Raw genomic sequence first — 23,271 nt, 5'->3', positions numbered from 1 at the left:
CCAATCAGCCAAAATCCATTTTTGGATCGTGAAAGGAAATAGTAGTACCTGGAGAAAAACCAGGTATGCACATTGAAAAGAATCCCAAATCCAAACTAAGCATCCTCTCCCTGTGAGGCTCGACTGCTAATCACTACACCACTGTGCAGCCTAAATTAAACTCAAATTAACCAATTACAGAAACCATCACCCTCATTATGTGAAAGAAACTATATTGCAGCGGCTCAGTTGGTAACACTGATCGTCTTCCATGCCCATGGTTGACAGTTCAATTATCTCACCCTATAGAGGTACTGAAGAGCTCTTGGGCTAGACACTCGCTGCGTTTACTTGGACACTGTTTTCTGTCAGTCTAACTGCAAAAACTTATGATTGAGCTATAAGATTTGTGAGCTTCTGCGAGAGGCACACATGTCAACTTCATTGAAACATTTTTTAATAAAAATAAGCAACAAGCTGAGGTGATCTGATGGCTGGTGGAGTCAGTGGGGGAAAGGTGAGCAGAGCTTGAGCTGCGGACAACGACACACGGACAGACTCCTGTCTGCACACAATTGAACTGATTGATAATGAATAACTTTTAATGCACCAAAACAAATGAGAAAAGTAATCCTTTAAAAGGTTGTTATTCTGTCATTTCTCTGCAGTCGGCCAGTCTGGGCGCAAATTAGGCTGCGCATGGCTCCTGAATCAAACAAACAACGCACGTTTAATTTCAGTTTGGCTGTTTATTCAGAATAATAGGCTTCAAATATAATGCAAACAACCAATTTACACACCCGGGTTGCTGTATTGCGACTCCACCGCTGAAGTGGAGCTTGCTGTGGGGGTTTCAAGAGAGAAAAGTCCATTCGGTAACACCAACTCGCACATCATTTTGAAGAGGCAGATGTCGGGAAAGAGCTATACACACTGAAGAATGATTGCGATGACTATATGAACCTCTATGGGAAGTATGTTGATCATTCTTGACAACACAGCAGCATCACAGAGGGACAGTATGAAACATTATGCACACATCCGAAACAAACATTCACTCTCCGAAGACAAAAAAAACAACAAACAAACAAGAAAATGCACTCAATTGAGCTGCAGTTTACCTCAACATACAGCTGCACTTATAGCTTCATTCTATCCTGCACAACACTGAAAACCTCTGCAAATCCTGAACCGCTTCCTTGGGGACAGATTGCTGATTACTGTAGAGGATTTTACGATTGCAGCAGCTGGTAGAAATTTTCGAGATGTCTGCAGTGGAGCTTGTAATACGCCAGTGCCGAGGAAAGTTTACTGCATGCTTTCTTTCACAAGCAGGAGAGAGAGAGTGAGAGAGTGAGAGAGAGAGAGAGAAAGGACTGAGGTAGAGGAGGAAAGCTGAAGGCAAAAGAAGGTTAGAAATAAACAAGGTAATCTGTTCCACACATTTGCTGTAGAGTGACGCTGTTCAAAGGCACTTGGATCGTGGGGGGATGGTGAAGGTGAAGCACAGCAAGCAAAAACAGCTTTCAGGTAAACAGTTATGTACGTATTATTGTTTTTTTTTTATAGCTCTAATAATAAGGCGGGTGAGGAGGAAAAGCCCTTAACACAAATTAAATAAAAAAACAAACAAAACTAATTTCAGGTAAAATACTTCATGTTGGCATTTAAAATCAAAGTGATTAAAATAACAAAGAAACATAACAAAAAAAAAAAAAGGCATCTCAAGCAGCCATATAAAAGTGATGCATAGCCTTCAGAGCAAAAAACATGTCAGTCAGTGGTTCAACAATTACAAAAAACCTTCAACATTATCACAACGCATTTCAGGTGGAACGCGAGTTTTGTAGTGGCATCACATGGCTCCCCGCTCCGCAGAGCAGCGCGTCACATTATCTGAATATGCCAAAGAGCAGATAGTGGTTTCATTTCCTCTGAGGAGGTCAAACGGAGCTTTCTGGCAGGCTAGATTAAACTCTAGCAGCGTACTACAAACCACTCACAAAGCACAGGATCTGTGTGATTACATGAAACGGCTCCGACTTGAAAACCCCGAAACATAAAACTTTTCGTTTGGAGTGGAGGAAGATCACCTGCCGGGGGTCCAGAAGTTCCAACATCGGTCCGTGTGGAGAAGCGGGACTTTTGAGTGTTCAAATGAGAGTAGATGGTTTCTGTGTTTTGCCAGTGGACTGAGACCAATATGGCTCGAGAACAAAACAAAAAAAAAAGGCTCCTGTACTTTTCGACTTATGACGACCACCCAGCATCTGCTTCTTACCACAGTTCCTCTACGCTTATAAGGCTATTCATAAAAAAAAAAAGGCATATATTCGTTGTGCATAAAATACCCTCATTTCTTGCCTCCTGAGTGTACTTGTGTCCTGTCAGGCGACGTGTACATGGAGCCTGACGAGTGGTCCGTGTACAGAGTGTGTCACCACCATGGCAAAGTGGAGTTCAGCAGTGGTCGTTTGAAAAAGGGCCCTCGATTCATGGGGAAAAAAAAAAAAAAAAAAAGAAGAGCAGAATCATTCAAATCCGGATGAGAAGGAGAACCACCCAGTGCTCAATCATGTTCTCAGTGCTATTCCACGAACAAAAGGGCTTCAGTTGTATCAGATGAACTCTTCACCACGGAGCCTGGGAACAGGAGGAGAGCCCCCATTTCTACAAGTTTGTCTCAAAACAAAATTGACAGGCCCAAATGTTTCCTGATAACTGGATTATACACGAGGGGGAGGCTGGACACAATCCAGTCCTCATTCTGTGCATTATCTTTTTTTTAATTAAGCTGAAGTGAACACAGTCCACAGCAGACTTGATATAAACAAACCAAATTAATTCATTTTAAACCTTGGACAATAAAAAAACTAAACAATATCTCACTTAAAGTTTTGGTTTTCAAGATAATTATTACAGAAAAACAGCGAGAACTCTACAGCGAGAGTTTGAAGATTTCGATAAAAAAAAAAGTTTGCATTTGTCTATAAAAGTCTAACTGAAAGTAAAAATATGTTGCCATGCTGATAAGTGATTGAAGAATCAGTCTGGATATGATATTTGTTGATATCTGGAAAACTTATTATTACCACTGCATTAAGTGTCTCTGCTTCATTTGTCTCTTTTTTATGTTTTAACAATGCCTTGTTGACTATGAAGAAAGGTTTTAGTTTTAGTTATCCGTTCAGTTTTTGTAAAGCCAAACTTTTTCTAATGGCTCTTTAGAAGCCAATGTCAAACTTCAGCACAGAATGAGGGCTGGACTGCTGCAGAGACAAACTTGGGCGAAAACAAAACAACATTGTGAAACTCTCCTTATTCATTTGAGGTTGAAGGCCAGCAGGGGTCGCTCCTCCCTCCTCTGCCAGGGGCTCTTTTTCTCTTCTGCGTCCTCCTGCGCCGCCTCCTCATCGGGGGAGACCGACAGCAGCGTGTGATCAGTCCTGAAAGTCATTCCCTCCGGTGTGGGGAGAGGAGGAGGGGAGCCTGGGGATGTGGAGGAAAGTGACGGTGGCTCCTCTTCTATTTGTATTCCCTCCATTTTCCCCTCCACCTCTCCCTGACCCGCCGTGCTACCCTCTGCTTTGTCTGACAGGATGGCTCCGGGTTTATTGTCCAGCGGGCTGCACTTGTCCTCCTCGCTGCCTCCCCCGTCCAGGTCGTCCACGTACACCAGTTGAGTGTAGGCCGTCGGCGCTGTGCCGCTCTTCGGCGCGTCTCCATCCGCCTCTCTTTCCTCGCGCTCGCCGTCCCTGCCTCTTCGTCCCATTCTCGGCTCATTCAGGTCCACGCCAGAGTCCAGGCTGGCGTCATTGCCGTTCCCGTGCCTCCCCCCGCTGCCGCTGCCTTGCGGCCCTCCCGCGCCCGGCGTGTTGCTTTGGCACCCTGCCCGCTGCAGGTCAATGTAGGAGTGGCGGATGTGAGCGTTGGAGCGTCCGTCCAGGGAAACGAACCAGGCTCGTGGGTGAGGCAGTGGCTTCCCCCCTCTCAGCTCCATTAAAGTCTTTTCCGCCAACAGGGTGTCCTCGCTGTTTATCTCCACCAGACCCGTTTCCCCGAGCGCCGCCGGGATGGACAGGGACTCCGGCAGGCCGAGGCGCTCCCCGTCACCCTGCTTGGCGGGACCCGTGCTGCACTCAGCGGGGGCTTGTCCCAGGGGCTGCTGGGAATGCGAGGCATTGAGCTCGGCCTGAATGGTCTCCAAGTCACTCTGCTGGTCGGTCTGCAACAGGAGGGCCTGGCCGGACAGCGGGTGCTCGCCTGGCAGGCGCATGTAATGCGCCGGGATCACCAGCGTGGGACGCACCCGCGGGTAGCCTTCGCCTCCGCTCAGCAGGTCCACGGAGCCGCAGCAGAGCAGCTGGCCCGGCCGGGAGAGGGTCTGAGGACACTGGCGCTCCAGATGGTCAACAGAGCGGGACAGAAGGTAGTCGGGAGCCCGGCACTCGCCTCCCTCCCCTCTGCTGGGGGAGTGCGGCGGGGAAGACGGGGAGATGCAGTCGATGATCCCCACGCTGCTCAGCTGCGTCGCCGACAACTGTCCGTGGTTTGTGGACGACGACATGTGGTTGCTGGACGAGCAGACCGAGGTGTATGATTGACGGTAGCCCCGGTCGGTTCCAGCGGACAGCGCCGCCTTCAGCTGGAACGTCTCGGCAGACTGCCGGTAGTCTCTGCTGCGAGGCGTCAGGTTGCCGAGGCTGTTGCCGAGGGACGAGCGACTGTGTTTGCTGTGCTGGATTAGGCTGCGCTGACGGTGATTGTCTTGGTGCTCGTAGGAGGAAGGCTTCAGCATCGGAGTGGTCATGTCGGGCTCAGTTGCTGTGGAAACTAATTCTAGATGCACCTAAAGACAACAACAGAGAAAACACTTTCAGTAAAAAGTCGTAGAACCCAAAATATGAGACACCCATGATATTTGATTCAACATCCCCAGGTTAACTTGAACACATTCTGTGTGTTCAGGTTCTGTAAAGGTACTTCCGTTACAGAACAAGTGAATCTGTAAAGTAAACAGATGCACATTTTTGTGACCCAAGCAATTTTGTAGTAAAAGGGTTTGACAGTAGGAAATGGAATGACATGGACGGCCAAATGTGACTTGAGTGTATGAGATCGTGGGAATTTAGTTAAAGATGCGAGTCCGATGAAATGCTGATCATCAGAAGTACATGTGCAACTTCTCTTATGGGGACACAAACACACACAAGAAGTCTGGTTAGCGCCCAGAGTCAGACAGACCTCATTGTTGATGAGGTTCAAGTGGGACATGGAGGTGGCCTGATCCCTTTTGCTGCCGTCCAGACCGGAGGAAACTGTGAGCTTGCGGTGAGATCCTCTTGGTTTCAAGCAGCGACGTCTGATCAACACAGAGACACGACCGACATTAATACCTTGGGTTTTTTTGTTTTGATTGGCCATATTGAGCAGCTTTTATAAGTGAGAAGGAGCCCATTTGCAGTCCATTGCCGACACGTGACTGCGTGTGCAGCTACAATGTTTACATTTAATCTGCAAACTATTACACTGAAATCGTTTTTTTTTTTTGGCCCTGGGAATCTGATTTACCGATTAGTGCTGCTATTACAACAGGAAACAAAGACTAAAAATTTGGAAGGTTGTATTGCTGTTGCATTTATACCGATTTTATTATGAGAAATTGGCCCTGATGAACTTCATTAATTTCTGATAATGCCATATTTAACAAGGTATATTTACAGCAAGGTTTGTTTGATTTAATGACCATCGTATAGGATATACTGGGACAACTTCTCCTGGTGCATTATCCAAACCTACACTGAGCAAAATGCAGAGTAAAAGCATTGTAAATAGAATCTTTGACGAAAACGTGTACTTTTAATCTTGCACTGAAAGTGTTATTTTGTATTCTCCACCTTTTTTGGACGCTCATCACTTGAAAAATGAATGGCGCAGACCGCACTTCTGGGGAGAGTGTGTCACACACCTGCAGTAGTACAACAGCAGACACAGCAGGCAGAGCAGAATGAGCGCCATGCCTCCCAGGATAGCCAACAGAAACACAGTGTGGTACGTGCTGATGTCCTTCGCAACCACCGGGCCTGTTGGATACACATGAGATGTTCACAAAAATCTATTTGCAGAACAAATCCATGATGTAAAACAGCTATTTATGCAAGAAAAAACACATTGTACAGTTTGCTGCAGGATAGGAAATGCAACGCTGCCATTACGTGTTAATGCGATTTTCTCACCTGAGTGTAGGGGAGACATGGCGGCCACCCAGTAACCCAACTGAGGGGCAATGTAAGTCAGACTGAGCTGGTTCCCCTCCCTATGCACATCACCCAAACTGCTCTTTATCCAGGCACCTGCACACACAATCATACAGCCCAATGGTATCATTATTTCTATATGAGAAATATCTCTACAAAAGGAATCTGCAAAAACTACAATGGGGAAAAAAAGATCATCCCAGACTCAATTTCGATACGTCACAATACAAAATCATTGGCGGAATGTGTAAGCATTTGTAGGTGTAAGGAAACTTAAATGTGATGTTTGTGCAGTTGCAATACCTGCATGTCTGTGCAAAACAGCCTGAAAACTGCTGACACAAATTATTCAATTTGAAGAAAGAGTCTGGCAGTACTGCCTTCATCCACAAGGAGGCAGCATGGAAATACCAGTGGGAGTCTAGGTTAAGGCCCAGCACAATGGAGCTCCAGCTTTGCCAAAGCCAAAAAAAAAAGAAAAAACCCACTACAAAAGCCAAAGGCAGTGATTGATTGGTTTGCAGCAATTCAGCTCCAAGAGGAAAGATTCAGTTGTGCCTTTACACTTCCTATCCTCCGGACCTCGGGTCCTAAGTGGTGAGAGCCACTTTGTTTCTATGTTTATACAATGCTACGACATCAAGTGGTCAGGAATCAACATTATGAACGCAGGAAACAAAGGATATTCAAAGAGGAAAGACGAATATACAAAAGATGCTGAGATGTGAAAACACACCACAAGCGGAGGAAACCCGAGTGGACAAACAGGAGGGGTGGGAGGAGCGATAAGGGAGAAAGGTGAAAAAAAAATAAAAAAAATAGAGGCAAGGAGAGAAGCTGTGTGACTCAGCAACATGCACACACACACACACACACACACACACACACACACACACACACACACACACACACACACACACACACACACACACACACACACACACACACACACACACACACACACACACACACACACACACACACACACACACACACACACACACACACACACACACACACACACACACACACACACACACCAAGCCCTGCCAGGATTCACCCAGGTCCGTTCTGCATCGTGTCCACAGGGGAGTCTTTCTGTGAAGCTGACCTGTTTAATTGTGACATTGAGCGACTCGGTTCCCACGCTTGCCTTCACAATACGGCGCTGACAGACTGGCAACCACTCAGTCCTGTGCAAACAGTAATAATGCCAATGCAGCCCAGATATCGCTTCTGCTCCCCGCACCAACCCGGACAGGGATGCAAAGTCAACACAGCCACATATGAATACTCATGAGTTCATGACGGGGGGGGGCGCAGCGGGTCTTTTGAATAATCAAACACGTCCCGGGGTGAAGGCGTGTCTGTTTATGAAAGCAGCACACGGGGGCGGGGGGGGCGCCAACAACAGGTCCGCTCGCGTCATATCCAAAACATGAGATGCTGTCAGTTGGACGAGAGGAACAGGTTCCTCCATGTGTCGTCCATGTGCACGCTTCGTAAACAAAAGGAGCTCCTTTGTGAAGCGGCTCTTTATCGGCAGGCTTCAGTCTCCCTCTGAAGGCACCAGATGGATTTCAAAGTTCTTACTTTGTGCCCGTTTATTATCTTCCATCTGACACACACAATACCACACACACACACACGCCCGGAGAAGAATCTCAATCAAGAGCTGTGTCTTTCTGTTGTGTTACTTATTTGGTGGGTTGCTAAGGAACATGAGATGTAGCCTGGAGAGGGGTCCGGGGACGGCTCCTGTTGTGGAAATACTTTCTGTTGCAGGCAGTGTGGAAGCTAAAAATGTGTGTGTGTGTTCCTTTAGACTTTTATCAAAGGCCTTTTGATAAGTTGAGGATGTGGATACTTTGCGCTCTTTAAAACAGAAACGTGACATCTTTAAACCATCAGAGACATGAGACCAGAGTTGAACGTCCTTCTTCATGTGGGTAGTTATCCAGTTCAGGGCTTTGTCCTTGGTGCACTTCTGTGAAATTCAGAATATGCTGCACTGAGTCAGAACCTTTCAATCAGAAAACTAGGCTCCGTGCAGATTTAACCATTTTCAATAGATTCCTTACGGGTCCTTGATTTCTGACTGGCTCAACTTTTGTGTTTGTTTCTTATCTTAAGTTATATTGTGAATGGGTTTCAATAAATTAAACTCAAGAGGCATTAATTCCCTCCCGTGTGTGGTATGAATCAGCTGTGACTGCTTTATGCCTCACTTTGTTAATACAAAGGAACATTTGTAAATTTCACATGAAACCTACAAATGTTTCTTGGCTGTGGAGTTGCTTGTATTGCTGACTTTGCAGAGCTATATCCTACTTCTGATGCCCAGCTGAGCTTTATGGAAAGAGTGTCACTGTATTTCTGTTTAATGCTGAAGGTTTTTGAGCCCCGTGATTCTCCTGCCTCAGTCCACTCTCACTGGTCCAACTCGTCTGGTCCATTTTAAACGGCACAAACAACAATTACCTGGTCAACATACTGTAATATTCAGCAGTTTAGGAGTCGAGTAAGATCAAAGATAAATGTACCTTCTGGAGATAAACACACTTCCAGATAAATACCAGTGGAGTTTTCGTTCTGCCGACTGTGAAGGTATAATTTTTTAACATGTTAGTTTCAAATTACTCTGTGGTCAATGTGCATTTAAGACTTGTTCCTGCTGCTCCTCATAGAGGCTAGAAATCTACTATAAATATGTCTTCTGCTCTAATGACTGCTTCAGCCTAGGATAAAGACAAACTATTGGACATTCCACTCCTAAAATAAACGTTATGGCTCCTGAAGAAATAGCAGAGCACAGATTTAATGTGGAGACACAATAGTTCTGGGAACAAGACTCTTAACGTACACGAGCCGGGATGCTTTGCAGTGCAAACAAGTCTGACTCAATAGATGATCTAATCGCCGTCTTTCGGTCAAACTGGGTGTGTCCCAGTAGGGGGACGTCTGACAACCGACTAAAAGATTGCTGAAATAAACCAGGTGGCCGAGTGTGACTCAAAGTGTCTATTCAGCGCGGCAGAGCTCTTTGGTGCCGTTTCGTTCAACTCAAGATTAAACGGAGCCCAAGGAGATTAAGCACTCCACGGTCCAAACTGGTGCCGTGTAGCACTACTTTGATTCGCAGATTAATGTGTCGCCGTACGTTGGGTCAATTTTTTTTTTTTGTATGATTTTATGAATAATTCCATTCATCCCTCTGACAAACTGTTACAAACCGTAAGCTGCCTGCGCCGCTCGAGCGAGCGCGTGCTTGGGTTAATACTTGTATTGTGATCATTTGACAAATCATTTACCACTGGAGGGAGGCCTCGTTTACACTCCAGTAAATATATCACAGATCTGCTCTTGGAAAAGGCTCCGAGGTATTTTTTTTTAAAGGGATGATGGCACAGATACAGGTCTGTGCAAACATTTCAGGCTGATGTGACACGATGCTACATATCCATCATGCAACACCAGTAGAAAGGCATCATGACCTGAACGTAATGCAGCCTGTCACTTTATCTCCTGTCAGTTCACATTGCAATTTGGATTGAGTAATGAAGATTAACCATTTTTTGAACTGCACATATTTAGTTTTAAAGATCTGTCAAATACAGTACATACCACCAGTCATCGGCATCTGGCTGACCACAGTCAGGTGAACAGCTCAGTGAAATAGTTCAGGCTACTTCAATTTAGATTTATAACATGAATAGATGTGATTTAAAAAAAAAAAGCCCCTACAAGCTTTTTTTGGAATTGTACTTTGCAGGATGCTTTAGCTGATAGCATATAGCAAAACAGATTATTTAGCATTTTCCAGTGAGCAAAAATAAACTGCTAGCACATCACTTGTGACTGTGATTCCACACACACACCGCAAAAATGTTTAATTTGCTGCACAATAATGTATACCAGCTTCCTTGAAAAGCTGAAAATGCTCACATTTTCAGCAAATACATACCCAGACGTGGGTCAAATCTCCAGGCAGGTATGTGGTCCTTCTCCTTCAGGCCACTGTCGGCCGGCAGGGGAACGGTGACTGTGATTGGTCCGTTCACCTGCAGCTCCGCTCCATCGCTGGCCAATAGATGTACGGAGATCGCGGCGACGGGAGTCAGCTCAAACTTCTCCGTGCCTGTGAGAGTACGAGAGGGGAAAGCGTCAGAGAGGGGGGAAAAAAAAAAATCCAGTGAAAAGGAGAGGGCGCGAGAGGAAGGTGCACAGGAGGGGGAGCGGAGAAAGCAGAGGACAGCATGGGGGCAGGGGGTGGGAGGGTAACAAAACAGCTCGGATAAAAGGAGAGTCGTCAAGGGGAAGAGACAGGAAAGAAAACAAGGGAAAGGCAGGGCAGAAGGAAACAGGGAGGAGAGTGGAAAAAAAAAAACAGGAGACTGAGGTTGGAAAGTGTCACAAAAGCAGCGGTACGCCTGTGTTGCCTCCGGGGGAGGGGGGAGGGGGGGGGGGGGGGGCAGTAAATGATGAGGGGAGAGGGTCAGCTTTGGAGAGGCACTCAAGCTGAAGGAGGCACAAGGACACACAAATTCATACAATACACACATCAAGACGTGGATAAGATTGCCTGGGAGCGTGCGGCCACGGGGTTTGGGTTCGAACGGGGCGCCCACACGGGGGTTATTGTGTTTCAGGAGGTCAGTGACGGAGGCCTCTCCAGGGTAGTATCTCTGAGATGCACCGCTGCACTTCCCTACCCCACCCCCCTCCCCCCCTCCTCAGCAGATTTCTCCACCATCACCTTCATGGGTCCCACTTCTGTGACGGGAATTTTTTGCTTTTGTGCGGCGCCTCACCTGTGCTGTTGCCTCTGAAAATGTGAAGGTGGGGAAAGTGCTGGATGCGTGAAGGGGAGCTCGCCGCGGTGAGCAGGGCCGTCAGGTTGGTGTAGGACGTATTGGAAGGAAGGCTGAGAGCTCTGCGGAGGAAGTGAACGCTGGGCTGGCCTCTCAAACCTTCGGGAGGGACAGACGGATCAAAGTTAGAAAAACCGCGTTGCAGAACCTCAAACTTCCAGCTACATGAAGTATCCAGACCTCCAGGAGTTACACTTTGCATTATGACTATTAATACATTGATACATGCACAAGACTCATTTTTTAATGCGATTTACGACAAACATCTTATAGCAGATGAAAGGTTATGAAAGGGTGTGACTGACAGAAAAGTATCCGTTGAAATCTAATCAGAAAGCTGCCGTTGTTTACTTTGTATCTTAAATCAATCCAGCCAGTGAACTATCCAAACAAGATTTTTGGAGGCCCGCCGGTGCATTGAAAAAAAAAAGAAAAGGCATTGCTATTGTTCTATGACTTCTTTCTCAGTCCTGCTCCAAAAATATAGATAAATATATAGTGATTAAAGTTTTTTCTGTCATAATTTTCTCTCTTGGCAAAAAACAACAACACAAATCTCCTAAAAACAACCTCACTCGTGAAAAGACCGAAGCAAACTGACCCTCAGAACTCGTCTTGACTGAGATTTTAGTGGTTTGTACCAGAGGACACGGCGCACGCTGTACATCTCTCTTCAGTAACATAAACACCGCCATCAGCCTTGCATACCCTCGTCCCACCGCCATAAATACTAGCACACCACATGCTGCCTGATCCATGGCTGAAAATAGCCTCCAACAAATTCACAATTTACTACTATTTATACTGCAAATGATTAACTGGGCAATGAACAAGCGCTTTTTTTTTTTTTTTACTCAGACATAACATAGAAAAAAGGTGCATGAGACCACACATGGGGCTGAGACATGGCTGAAAGGCACATAAACACAAAAAACCCCAGACTTTTTTAATTTCTTAACATTGACAAGGGTAAATAATCCAGTTCAATGTGTTGTTTACTGTCATTCATTGTGACATAAATTAATGCATTTATAGATGCAGCAGAATAGTATTAAATTACTGTATCATGTCATTTTTGTGCATTATGCGACTGTTTGTTTCTATCAGTGTTGAAATGTGTTTATTTCTTTGTAATGACCGAGTATTACCTTAATCCTACAACACAGTACAGTAGACATCAGATTAAAAAACATTGTGGTTTTAAAAGGATTCCATATTGTGGTTAAAACGTTTAAGTTTGGTAATTAGAATATGAGGCTTTTAGCTTCTAAGAAAAAAAGCTTTTGAAAGTGTAAAATCAACAAGACATCTGTGGCTTTTTAACTTAAGAAGGCCTTTGTCACAGAAACAAAAAAAAATTAATTGAGGATGGTGAACCTGAGCTTCAAACAAAAACAACTTTTACAAGGCAATTTTCCTCATCTTCACCAAATTGTTTTAAATAACGTCTGCCTTGCAAAGTCTGTCTGATTAACACAGTGATGATGATGATGATGATGATGATGATGCCTCGCTGACCATGTGATGCTCTTGTACAATTAACGGTTTCTTTTTATTTGATGGCTGTTGCCGCCTCTCATCCCGGTTTCTGCCGCCCGGTAACGACTTCGAGATTCAATGCAAATAAACGTTTCAATAAAAAAAAACTGCATGTAGCTGAACTCGGCAAGGTGATGTCATCGTGGTCCGACTGTGGCGAGTGCACATTCCTGAGCAGTGAGACACAGACCCAGCTGTGTGCCGCTGTTCACTCACTCGACATGATTTTTCGGGGTCTGCACGAGGACGCCGAAAAGTTTCTGCCGGGAAAACGGGGTTTTCAGGTGTCGGAGGCCACTTCCCTCTCCGCGACTCGCCCGTTTTCATGAACGGAAATAACACAGGCTTTCTCTCCTTTGTCTTCTCTTCCTTTAACTCTTGTGCTTTTCCCTCCACTTTCACCCCCCCCCCCCCCCCCCCCCCACCTCATCTGTTCCTCCTTCTGTTGGGACACCGCTCTGCCCATCCCCCTTTCGCACCGCCATTCTCTCCCACCGCTCCGCCCACATCCTCACTTCTCCGCACTGTATCCTCCTCCTCCTCCTCCTCCTCCTCCTCCTCCTCCTCTTTTATCATCGACCCATCATGACAATCAAAGTGTGTTGGACGGCGGGTCGGGGACACGTGCTGCGAGCAGCGGCTACTCTGAGGTTTACATGATAATGGGGACTGTGTATTTATGTTGGACGTGTGTGTTTTGTTTTGTTTTTTGGTTAGACAGCACAGCTGACACATCAAATTACCCCCCTGTCAGTCAGAGACGCACGAGACAAAAAGACCCTCGATTGATTTTTGTCTGAGTGAGAACACCTTATCTAATGTAATTACACCTTAACAAAGAGGCGGACTAACAATGACACGCTCGGGATTTTTATTTGTGCCGAGAGCGAGGGGAAAGGGGGGGAAAGAGGAGTTCGGCTTGCTGCCTCGATTAGCTGCGACTTGACAACACGGCATTCCGATTGGACGCCACTCGTCAAGACTTGAAACTGGATTTTTTTGTTCAAAACTGACGGTCAAATTTGTCAAAAGTTCATTATAGTCTGTGCTGAAGTCTGACTCATGGTTACAAACAAGAAAAAAAATCATTACAAACGCATAGAACAAATACTTTGACGATTGCAAGCAGAAATACTTTAAAACGTGCCGAGTCAGCAGCTTAAATATGGTGTTATTTTCCCCCTTCCTTTCTGAAGCGAATTGGCAAATTGGAAGATGGCCAACGTTCTCGTAAAGGTGAAATCCTTAAAATTCTAAGTTCAACGTTGACCTCGAGGCGTTAGCTTTTTTTTCTTCATGACTTTCGGATACACTTTATATGTCACAGTTGCCAGAATACGTCAATGTGAAAACACTGCAATTTAAAAAAGAAAGAAAGAAAAAAAAAAGAGTAACACCACACAGACTGAAAAAGATGCATCAGGTTTATCAGGTTTATAAAACCATCTTTCTTTTAGATTTTTAGTGCCGTGTATCACAAGGATGCTCCTCATCTGACAGGAAGCATCTTGTGATCTTGTGATACGGTTGAAAGCCAAAAGGCCCTCGAGGCCTGGCTGCCTCACCACCTGAGTGAAATTAGACTCAAAACGATCAACGCACAAAAAAAAGTTTTGTTTATGACAGTTAATGAAGTGGAATTACTTTTATGTATTGAAGATGTAGCACTTATACATGTCAGGCAAATTTAAAATGAATTCAATCTGGAATTTAATGTTCATTTTTCATAATTCTGAATGGAGAGGAAAAAGAAAACGGATGAAAATCCAGGGTTTTCTTCAGAAATGTCCCATTTGGAACAGCTTCACTCCACTAATTGTCGAGGTGTCCCTACCTGCACTCTGTTATGTGACGAAAGAAAATCATCTTCTGATTGACAAAGTAACACCACAAGAATATGAGAAAAGTCCTTCATGATGATGTTTTGAGCATTTCTTTTGTTATTATTTGTATTTTTCATATATATATATCAAGTGTTAATGCATCACAAGTATGCAGGGGTGCCATGTTTACCTTGTAAGCCTGAAACTATCTCCACCTTGTCTTCATACACTGTCAGAGTTGCAGCTCTTTCTGGCAGCAGGTCCAGACTGAGGGAGGAAAACACTGGAAGAGAAACAAAGCCACATCGGTGTGGAGAACACAGAGCTGGCAGAGGGGAAGAACTTCACTCTCGGCGAAGAAAACAAACTGCGATCCATGTGGCCATTTTACTGATCACTATCAGACGCAACAAGTCATTAAAGCAGCTTTATAACATTTTTAATAGTGCAGCTTTCATCCTGTCTGCGGCACAGGACACAAGTCTGACCCAGCAAAGTGCACCTCTCTCCTCTTCCTTCCTTCTTTTCACTCCTTCATTGTTCAGAGCTGGTAAGCGTGATAATCCAATTGGCTGCCGTTCAACTGGCTTATAACAACCCACCTCCCTCCGTTAACACACTCAGACACTCCAGTGTGGGCTCCTGGGAGGTATTTTGTGCGTACGCGAGTGAAAGGGAAGCTTATGCAGGCCCCTTGCTGAGTTTTGGCATATAAAGTAATAAATTAGTAATGGAGCGCTCCACTCATCATTAGCTCGCCGCACATGGCTAAAACCTCTATTTTTGCGTCATGCACACACACACACACAAACCTTGGCAGCGCTCATAAAAATCAATAAGCGGCATGTGCTTCCTTTAAGGGAACCACCGTCCCTCTGAATGTGGGCAAGTGCCAATTACTGTCATTGCGTTTGCGTTAAAGCCAAACCCTGCTTTCACACCCACAGTCCTACCGGGGAGTCTGGAGGGAGTCCAGGGCACAGAGTTGGGCACATATCCCTGCTTGGTCGCAATGACGACCAGCGGCGTGCCGAGGCGGTAGGGGAAGTGCAGGTAGACGTTGCCGTCGGCTGACGAGGTTTCCGTGGTCACGGGCGTGTGGTTGGTGAAAAGCTGCACGGTGGCTCCGCTCAGGGGCTGGTGGGTGCTGGCGTCGCTCAGGTGGACCTTCAGCGTCACGTCTGCAAAACACACAGATGGTACAGGAGTGGGAACGCGGCCCCACGTGAAGACGCGGGACGCTCGTGTCGACGGGTTTCGCCGCCGTGCCGGGACCTGCGACACCCTGGCCACTCGGCGAGACGGCCGCTCTGACCGTTCCGTGGATTCCCGCCAACGGCGCTTCCTCTGCGAAACAATGGACCATTTCCCTCTCTCAAAGAAGCTTCGGGTCTGACGGGAAAAACAACTGCACATATAAACACCTCTAATAGAGAGAAGGAATTTATCAAAAAAAAAAAAAAAAAAAAGGTTGACACATACTGTTTCATGAAAGATCCAAAACAAAAAAATCTTCACGGTGCAGTTAATGACAGGGGAATACAAATGTAGTGGTCGAAATATTAGAATTATACACAAAGCACAACAACTCAATCTGCCACCACACACATGTAAATGACCTTCGTCATTATTTTCTTTAAAGAGAATCAATGACCTGTTCTTCAACCACCAACAGTGCTCACTTTGTTCCTGCTGCTGGTCATTTTGTACGATACAAAAAAACGTGAAGAAAGTAAAGAAGGTGATGAAGTGGAAAGAGAAGAGTCAATAGAATGAGGTTAATCAACAACCACCATAAAATGAGACCACAGAATGTGCACAGGGGTTGTTGGAAGCCTTTAACCCACACGGTCCTATCCTGTTGTCCCTGGTCTTTCTTAAAACTATCGCTCCTCAACCATTAATATCTAAAGACACTTTGACCAGAACTTTGAAATTTAAAACAATGAATCACCGTCTACAAGTTGACAGAGCCACGCTGTCCCTCTGTCCCGGCACACAGAGGCTCCGTGGGGCTGATGTTTGATCCCTGGCTGCCGACTGACCTGCCATGACCTTTCAATTACCACTGAAAGGTTTGCCCCTCCTCCTCCGCCCTTTACCAAAACATGCCCACCGACGCCACCATTCACTGAAACTGAATTTTGTCATAACTCTTCCTTGAAACCCCACCCACTGTGACACACACACACACACGCACACACCAACACACACACACACATCCATCCCTGGCGAGACAAACTCCCCTCCCCCACACGGGGATCCTTCGGTCAGCAAGAAACCAATCTGACAAAGTGAAGTGTGTAGTTCAGGCTGATTGCAGGCTGAAGCTCGGGAGCAAATTATAGCTTTGAATAAGTGGAAGATCCATAGCGGTTAGTACAAAGTGCCATTTGGAAACGGAAGGTGCCAATCTTGAACCACATACAAGCGTGTTTATCCTCAAAGAGTGACAAAAACTGCTTCTGTTATCTTCTCTGTATTTGTACTGTCACCGTAAGGGACTGAGGCTGGATTTGAACATTTTCTGCATCAAGACTGTATGCGTGCGTGCGTACTGGATAGATCATGTCCTCACTTCCGGTCCCACTCCCAGTGATACGCTGCTGGAGGTACCAGCTGCGCTCACTTCTTTTCTTTTTTTTTTTTTATAAAGAACTCCCCTGGGAGAGTCCGGACCGACACGTACATACACATGAATGCACTCCCCGCCCTGCCCTCGTCCAATAAATCAGCACTGAGGTGACTTCACTGTTAAACAAGCTGGGAGTCTCCCCTTGGCTCCGACTTGCAGCAGAGGAGGAGGAGGAGAAGGTTATCAGCCTGAAGAGAGACCAGGACCCCCCGATCCGGCACTTAAGACAGAACCTCTTCAGACGTAAGGAGTTTCGGCGCTCCCAGACGAAAGAAACGGGGCAACGTATAGGATCGTGGCGTTCAGTGATATGGGGCATCGCAGACGTCCGCTGTCACGTTGGCGTGACCGCAGAATGCCGGAGATAATCTCCCTACTGCGTCAGAAAAAAAAAAAAGAAGTTTCACTCCAGAGCTCCTTGTGCCTGCTGCTACGGCTGCAAATGACCAATAGAAATACAGCAGAAAACGACTTGAGAATCACTGGAACACCAGTTCAGACAATCGTTTATCGATTCCCAAAGGGGGTAAAATGCTGGTTTGTGTCAACATTCATCATGCATGTCAATAAAAAGCTTCTTCCCTGCACGTAAATGGTAAAAAAAAAAAACACTCAGCAATTCTTGGTTTGCACTGGTGGCGTACGTCCTCTCGGATTCCATTTCCCATTTAGTGGAGAGTGACACTGTGCAGCAGGTAACAATCCTATACGACAGAACAGGAAGAACCTTTGAAAATGAACTCCCCACCGGTGTGTGTGTGTGTGTGTGTGTGTATTGAGCACCATATGGACAATCAAGGCAATCAAAGGGTTTTTTTCTTCTCCTGACCAATGCTGCGATCTCACACCAATTATCCAAGGTAACAGCAGCCAAAGCAGCGGGAAGGTTAAGGGTGTTTTGGAAGGGAGTGAATAGAAAAAAACACCCGAGAGGAGAGAGTGACCATGTTTTCCCAGCCTCAATTTCCCAGAATTTAGTCAGAAAAGCATACACTCGTTTCAGTTTCGTGAAGCCGAGGTGTGATAAACTGGAAATGGATGGCCTCCACTGGGCGTGGGAGATGGTTTGGTTTTCCTGCAAGCTTTTGTAGGAAATCAGATTTTGCCTGATAGTACCTGCCACGCTGGCACTCACTGCGCTGATAAAAAGGCTCATCACACACCGGTGGAGTTCAAGGAGATGTCAGCGGAAGGAGAAAAAAAAAAGTGTGTGGAGCAATGAATTTACAACAAGATTAACAGATGAAGATCTTTACTTGATTTAAATGCTTCTATCTCATTTTCTGGTGACAGTAGAAAGTATCATCTTACCAAGTATAGTAGTAAGAAGAATACTGAGTGAATCACATTGAGGGGTATTTTGGGGGGGGTGGGGGACGAGTTCATTTATTTCGTAGTTCGATGCTTTGTGTCTCGGAGCCTTCAGCAAAATGATTCACCTGCAAAAAACAATTTGCCTCAAGAAGTTATTATAAAACCCTTCAGAGAACTCGTGTCGTCTCAGACCGACTTTATCATCTGTATGAGCCACAACAGCTCTTGTGCTTCTTCACGCTGAAGGTAATTCTAAACATACACTGATTATTTGGGTGAGAATTTTTGCAGGAAAAAAAAATAAGTATATGCCAACTTGGGACGAACCAACAAAGCAGAAATTATAAAACAAAATGCAACACAAGCGAGGTTGACAGACTTTGAAACTCAAGAGCACAGAGACGGTCTGGAGGCCAATAACAACATGGAAGCCAACGCTACCCAGAATGTATTGGCAACTTCAACAGCTTGACACGATATATTGACAACAATAACAAGCCTCGGGTCCAAGGTGTCCACGTGCACGGATGATATTTTGAAAATTGTTGAAGAGACAAAGGAAGTAGTGGACTATAAATCCCAGATAAAACAAAGAAAGGCTCACAAAGAGGAGCTCTGGAAGAAATGTCACTGACATGGAAACAAGGGCCCACGTCAACAAAGTGAGGTCGGAAAACTTGCCTGAGGGATATTATTAGTAAATTATTATTATTTGACGAAGAAGAAATGTCTGGCACTACAGAAAAAGGAACCTTTAATAGAAAAGACTAAGAAAACTGGATAAATTCCACAAAATCTATAGACCGATTACTTCTCTAATTGATAATCTGCACCATCACTAAAGGGTTCATGGAAGAGTTGGACAGAAAGCTGAAGGATGAAGAAAGACGTGAAGCCAGTGATGGTGTGAAACCAAGTAAAATGTCAGGATTTGATACATTACTAACTTTCATCAAAGGCAAATTACTGAGTCGTCCAATTAATGGAAATGTTCAGAGACGCTTAACACGATGACAATGTGCCAAAATCCAAGGATTGTGTATTAATAACCCCAGTTAGGGCTTCGTTGGAGGAAAACAAGAATTACATAATGTCAGAAGGATGTCTATTATTATTATTCAAAAACTCACATGGAATATCAGGTGCGAGATGCTAGATTTCATTGTATTTAAAATTGGATTAAAAGATTCTATTCAAATCCCACCACACATTTTTTTCTTTTTTCTTTTTAACAAACAATAATATCACAACCTGTAAATATTAGTAGAGGATGTCAGTGGGGATTTGCTCTTCCACCACTATTATTTTTTACAAATATTGACATAAATCAAACTTCGAAAAGAATGACGTCAAAGAAGAGTTTAAGTCGAGGAGCAACATTGGAAACATGTCATTTGTTCATCTCCGGCTCAACTGAAGCCTCGAAACAAAAACAGAACGCAGGGACCGCAGACACAAACCCTTCTCTCAACATGCAAACAACTAATGACAGATAATAATAATCATAATAATAATTTGGTAAATCTTTTCAATAGACACAGAACATATACGAAAAAGGCGATACCTATACAATTCTATATTGGCTCATTTTTCTGATAAACGTGCAGCTCTAAAAAGAAAAATGTGATCATTTCAAGAACACTTTAACACAGATACATAAATGAAAAGATTAAAAACTATTTGCTCTTTGATTGCTATGACACAACTAAGAGGACAACCACAATATGCGTGTATTTTCAATCTTCGACACCACAAGTGTTTCATGTGTCTGGATCTCATAAGTTGTTCAACCGCAGCACAACATCAGTATTACTGAAGCCATTTTATTTACCCTTCAGATAAACAACAAACATCTGTGATCTTGAGAAAGAAAGAAAAAAAACCAAACTCTGAACAGATCATCCATAGTCTGAATCACTGAGCGTGACGATAAACATGTCAAGTGGTGGAGGAACCATGAAACACAAACTGGAGTTATGGTTAGCAAAGAAACAGCCTCTCAATAGGTGTGCACTCCATTTGTCCTCATCTGGATTAAAAAAAGATGAGATAACAACCGTCAATCCCATTAACCCGGCGGGAGGTCGAGCAAAGAGGTTACATCATCAGGCCAATGGGTGAAACCGACTCGCCTGTCCTCAGTAAAAAAAAAAAAACCTTCCAGTCAAAACACTGCAGAGCCTTTCAGAAGGTCGCCTCTCTGGCTGAGGAGGCCGCCACTCTCACAACGCCGCTTTCCCACGACCCGACGAAGCCTCTCCTGAGTGGGGCCGACGCAAACGTCTTGTGATCGATTTGATGCTCGGTTGACTTGCCGGTGACGATACGAGTCGATTGATGTGCTTTCCTGGCAGCTCATGGCCTTCTTCAGCAAAAAAATGTGTGTCTGCTGGAGATGTCATGCCATGCCTATTATGGGCGGCAGTAATGCTGGTGAGATCTATATCTGCGGGCAGATTGCCTGTCTGGCTCCGCTCCTCTAACGCTGCGTGCCGGACAGACCGGGAGAAATCCTCAGTATCGACCTGAGCACAACCCCACGGGGACAGACGAAGGTCAATCTGAGGCAAAGTGAGCAGCAGAGGAGGGAGGGAGAGAGAGAGAGAGACAGAGAAAGGAGAGCAAACAGTGTGGAGATGCAGGCAGGAACAGACTTCAAACGCAACATAATCTTGTGAATTATCAAAGCATTTTCTTTTTTTTTTGCCATTTTAACTTGAATGGCTCTTGCCGTTTGTGAATAAAACTTGTTCTCCATGTCTGATGACAAGTATTTAACCTGAGCCTTTTCAAAAACACCTCATTTACAAGAAAGAATTAAAGAAGAATGGAAGACCAGCAGCACCCGGGACGTCTGCTTTACAGTAAAGCATGTTTACAGTCACCCCTGCTTGTAAAACTATTTCAATAATAAGAGGACCAACTCAATACGAGGGAACGAAAATGACAGCAACACAATTACAACATTACTGTGATGTTGAAAACAGATGGAGATCCAATGTTCGCATCATCAACGACAAAGTATTTCGATTCATAAGGTGCTTTCAGTCGTGTGCCTGCTGCTGCATCGAGGGGAAGGTCTGATAAATGTGTCAACAGGAGCTCAGACCTCACCAGGTTTACTCTCCAGAACTGATAAGTTGAGTATTCCTCATATATATATCGCAATATCCTTTTCATCACAGGTGTCAAGACATCTAGAGACTAAAGGCAGCTGATGTTTATCAGTCAGGTTCAATTAAGGAAACGCTGGCTCAAGTTAAGTCCATCAGCCACAAAAGAGGCATCAGAAGTGTATAAATATACACAAAGGTGTATTGAAATGGGGCGTCTGTGGGTCAGTGGATCGTCCTCCAATCCAAAGGTCTAGTGCCGTCCACGTGTTGAAGTTTGACAAGTCAGGGCGAGATGGTGAAGACGGACTTTCTTTGAATGGGTGTGTGAGCAGAATGCATGGCTGCTGTCACCCCTGATGAGTGAATGTGTGCAAAGTGGTTAATGTGATTAATGCACTGCTTGAGCAGGGAAATGAACATATAGGTGAAGTCCATCCACCACTCAAATGTCCCACTTTGTCAAAACGATCCACAGCCACAAAACATTTGGTTCTTTTACAAAACAAGGCAAGCAGCAAATACTCACAAAAGCCAAAATGGACATTTCTTTGGATTTCTCCTTAAAAATTTAGAAACATTAATTATAAAAACTCTTTCCAACAAGATTATTTTTATATACTTCTGTAGTTTAAAACTTTTTCACTCTATACTTGTATCATGTATACAACTGTGTATCTATTTTGCATGTATTTAATGGATTGGTGTCTGGCATTAATCTATTTTAAGGACAGATATGCACAAAATCAGTCCAATGTGTTTAATACAGACGTGAGTAAAACAACAAGTTGTTGTGTAAAAAGCACTATTCAATACTGCATTTAAAATGAAACATTAAAATCAAACTGAACATTTTTCTTTAAATGACAAATATATCATGGAAATGCACGTTTAGGGGGGAAAAAGTTTTGGGGGATATTTATCGAGCATCATATTATCACGTTTTGTGATTAGGAGAAATCTGACAGGGTTCTGTAAATAGAGAAACATTGACCAACAGCCCAAGAGAAAAGGTGCAATTTTAGTGCATCTCTGCAGAAAAAAAAAAATTGTTCGAAATCAGAGAAACACAACGGAGCTGAAGACGAATCCCAGCAGCTGGACGATATGAACACACGCTTCCCAGCCACCGACAATGTGTTGTTGTTGTTTTTAAATCAGTCCGTGGAACTACAGCAGACGAGAATAAAAGTTGTCCCAAAATGTGCCGGTACTCCCAGATCACCTTGTGTGATCAGCGTTACAAAAAAAGATTATAAAGTTTAAATTAAAAAAAAAGCGGAGCAGCGAGGTTGCTAACGTTAGCTCCCGGTGTGACCCATCAGCACCGAGTGGCTAGCGGAACCGTTAGCCTCCAACCCGGCGGCGCTTAATGTCGTTTATTCCCATAAAACCTCCCGCAAACAAAAAGCTTCAATTAGTCCCCTCACCTTGGCTGGACGAGTCCCCCGGTGGCGTTTTGGCGGCAGCACCGGAGACGAGGTATCCGAAAAGGCAGAGCAGGAAGGTAGCGGCGGTCCGGCTCCGGTCCGCAGTCCGCCGCCGCCGCATCATCGTCGTCGTTGCAGATGTGAGAAGAGTCAAAACGCGACGAAACAAAAGTAGAAATTTTATCTTTTTTTGGTTTCTTTTCCCCCTCCGACTAAACTCACAGTTTGTCCACAACCGCGTTTAGTCCGCACAGGAGCCGACACTCCATGTTCAGCAGCACCAGCGCTCCTGGTTTTCCTGCCCCGAAAG

At 44.8% G+C, this 23,271-nt stretch overlaps 1 protein-coding gene across 1 annotated transcript; it reads right to left on the bottom strand.

Moving 5' to 3' along the window:
* Positions 1–727: 727 nt before the first annotated feature.
* Positions 728–23,240, bottom strand: fam171a1 (family with sequence similarity 171 member A1). The gene is made up of 9 exons (XM_080500226.1): positions 22,962–23,240; positions 15,423–15,650; positions 14,660–14,752; positions 11,048–11,206; positions 10,201–10,374; positions 6,216–6,332; positions 5,948–6,062; positions 5,224–5,341; positions 728–4,828 (listed from the first exon to the last, which is right to left on the bottom strand). The coding sequence occupies exons 1-9, from the start codon at positions 23,083–23,085 to the stop codon at positions 3,302–3,304; spliced, it is 2,655 nt and encodes an 884-aa protein (XP_080356352.1). The 5' UTR covers positions 23,086–23,240; the 3' UTR covers positions 728–3,301.
* Positions 23,241–23,271: the final 31 nt, after the last annotated feature.

Source organism: Blennius ocellaris, assembly GCF_963422515.1.
Source record: "Blennius ocellaris genome assembly, chromosome: 8".
NCBI lineage: Eukaryota > Metazoa > Chordata > Actinopteri > Blenniiformes > Blenniidae > Blennius > Blennius ocellaris.
The sequence above is the reverse complement of the archived record's forward strand: the minus strand, read 5'-3'. Positions and strand labels throughout refer to the sequence as shown.

What these genes read in the sequence shown, in the direction of transcription:
- fam171a1 (XM_080500226.1), bottom strand. Translation starts at nt 23,085, where the DNA reads ATGATGCGGCGGCGGCGGACTGCGGACCGGAGCCGGACCGCCGCTACC. An exon ending in TTTCAGAGGCAACAGCACAG is followed by an intron (nt 10,375 to 11,047) that starts GTGAGGCGCCGC and finishes GTACTCTCACAG; the next exon opens with GCACGGAGAAGTTTGAGCTG. An exon ending in CTGCTGTTGTACTACTGCAG is followed by an intron (nt 5,342 to 5,947) that starts GTGTGTGACACA and finishes TGTGTTGATCAG; the next exon opens with ACGTCGCTGCTTGAAACCAA.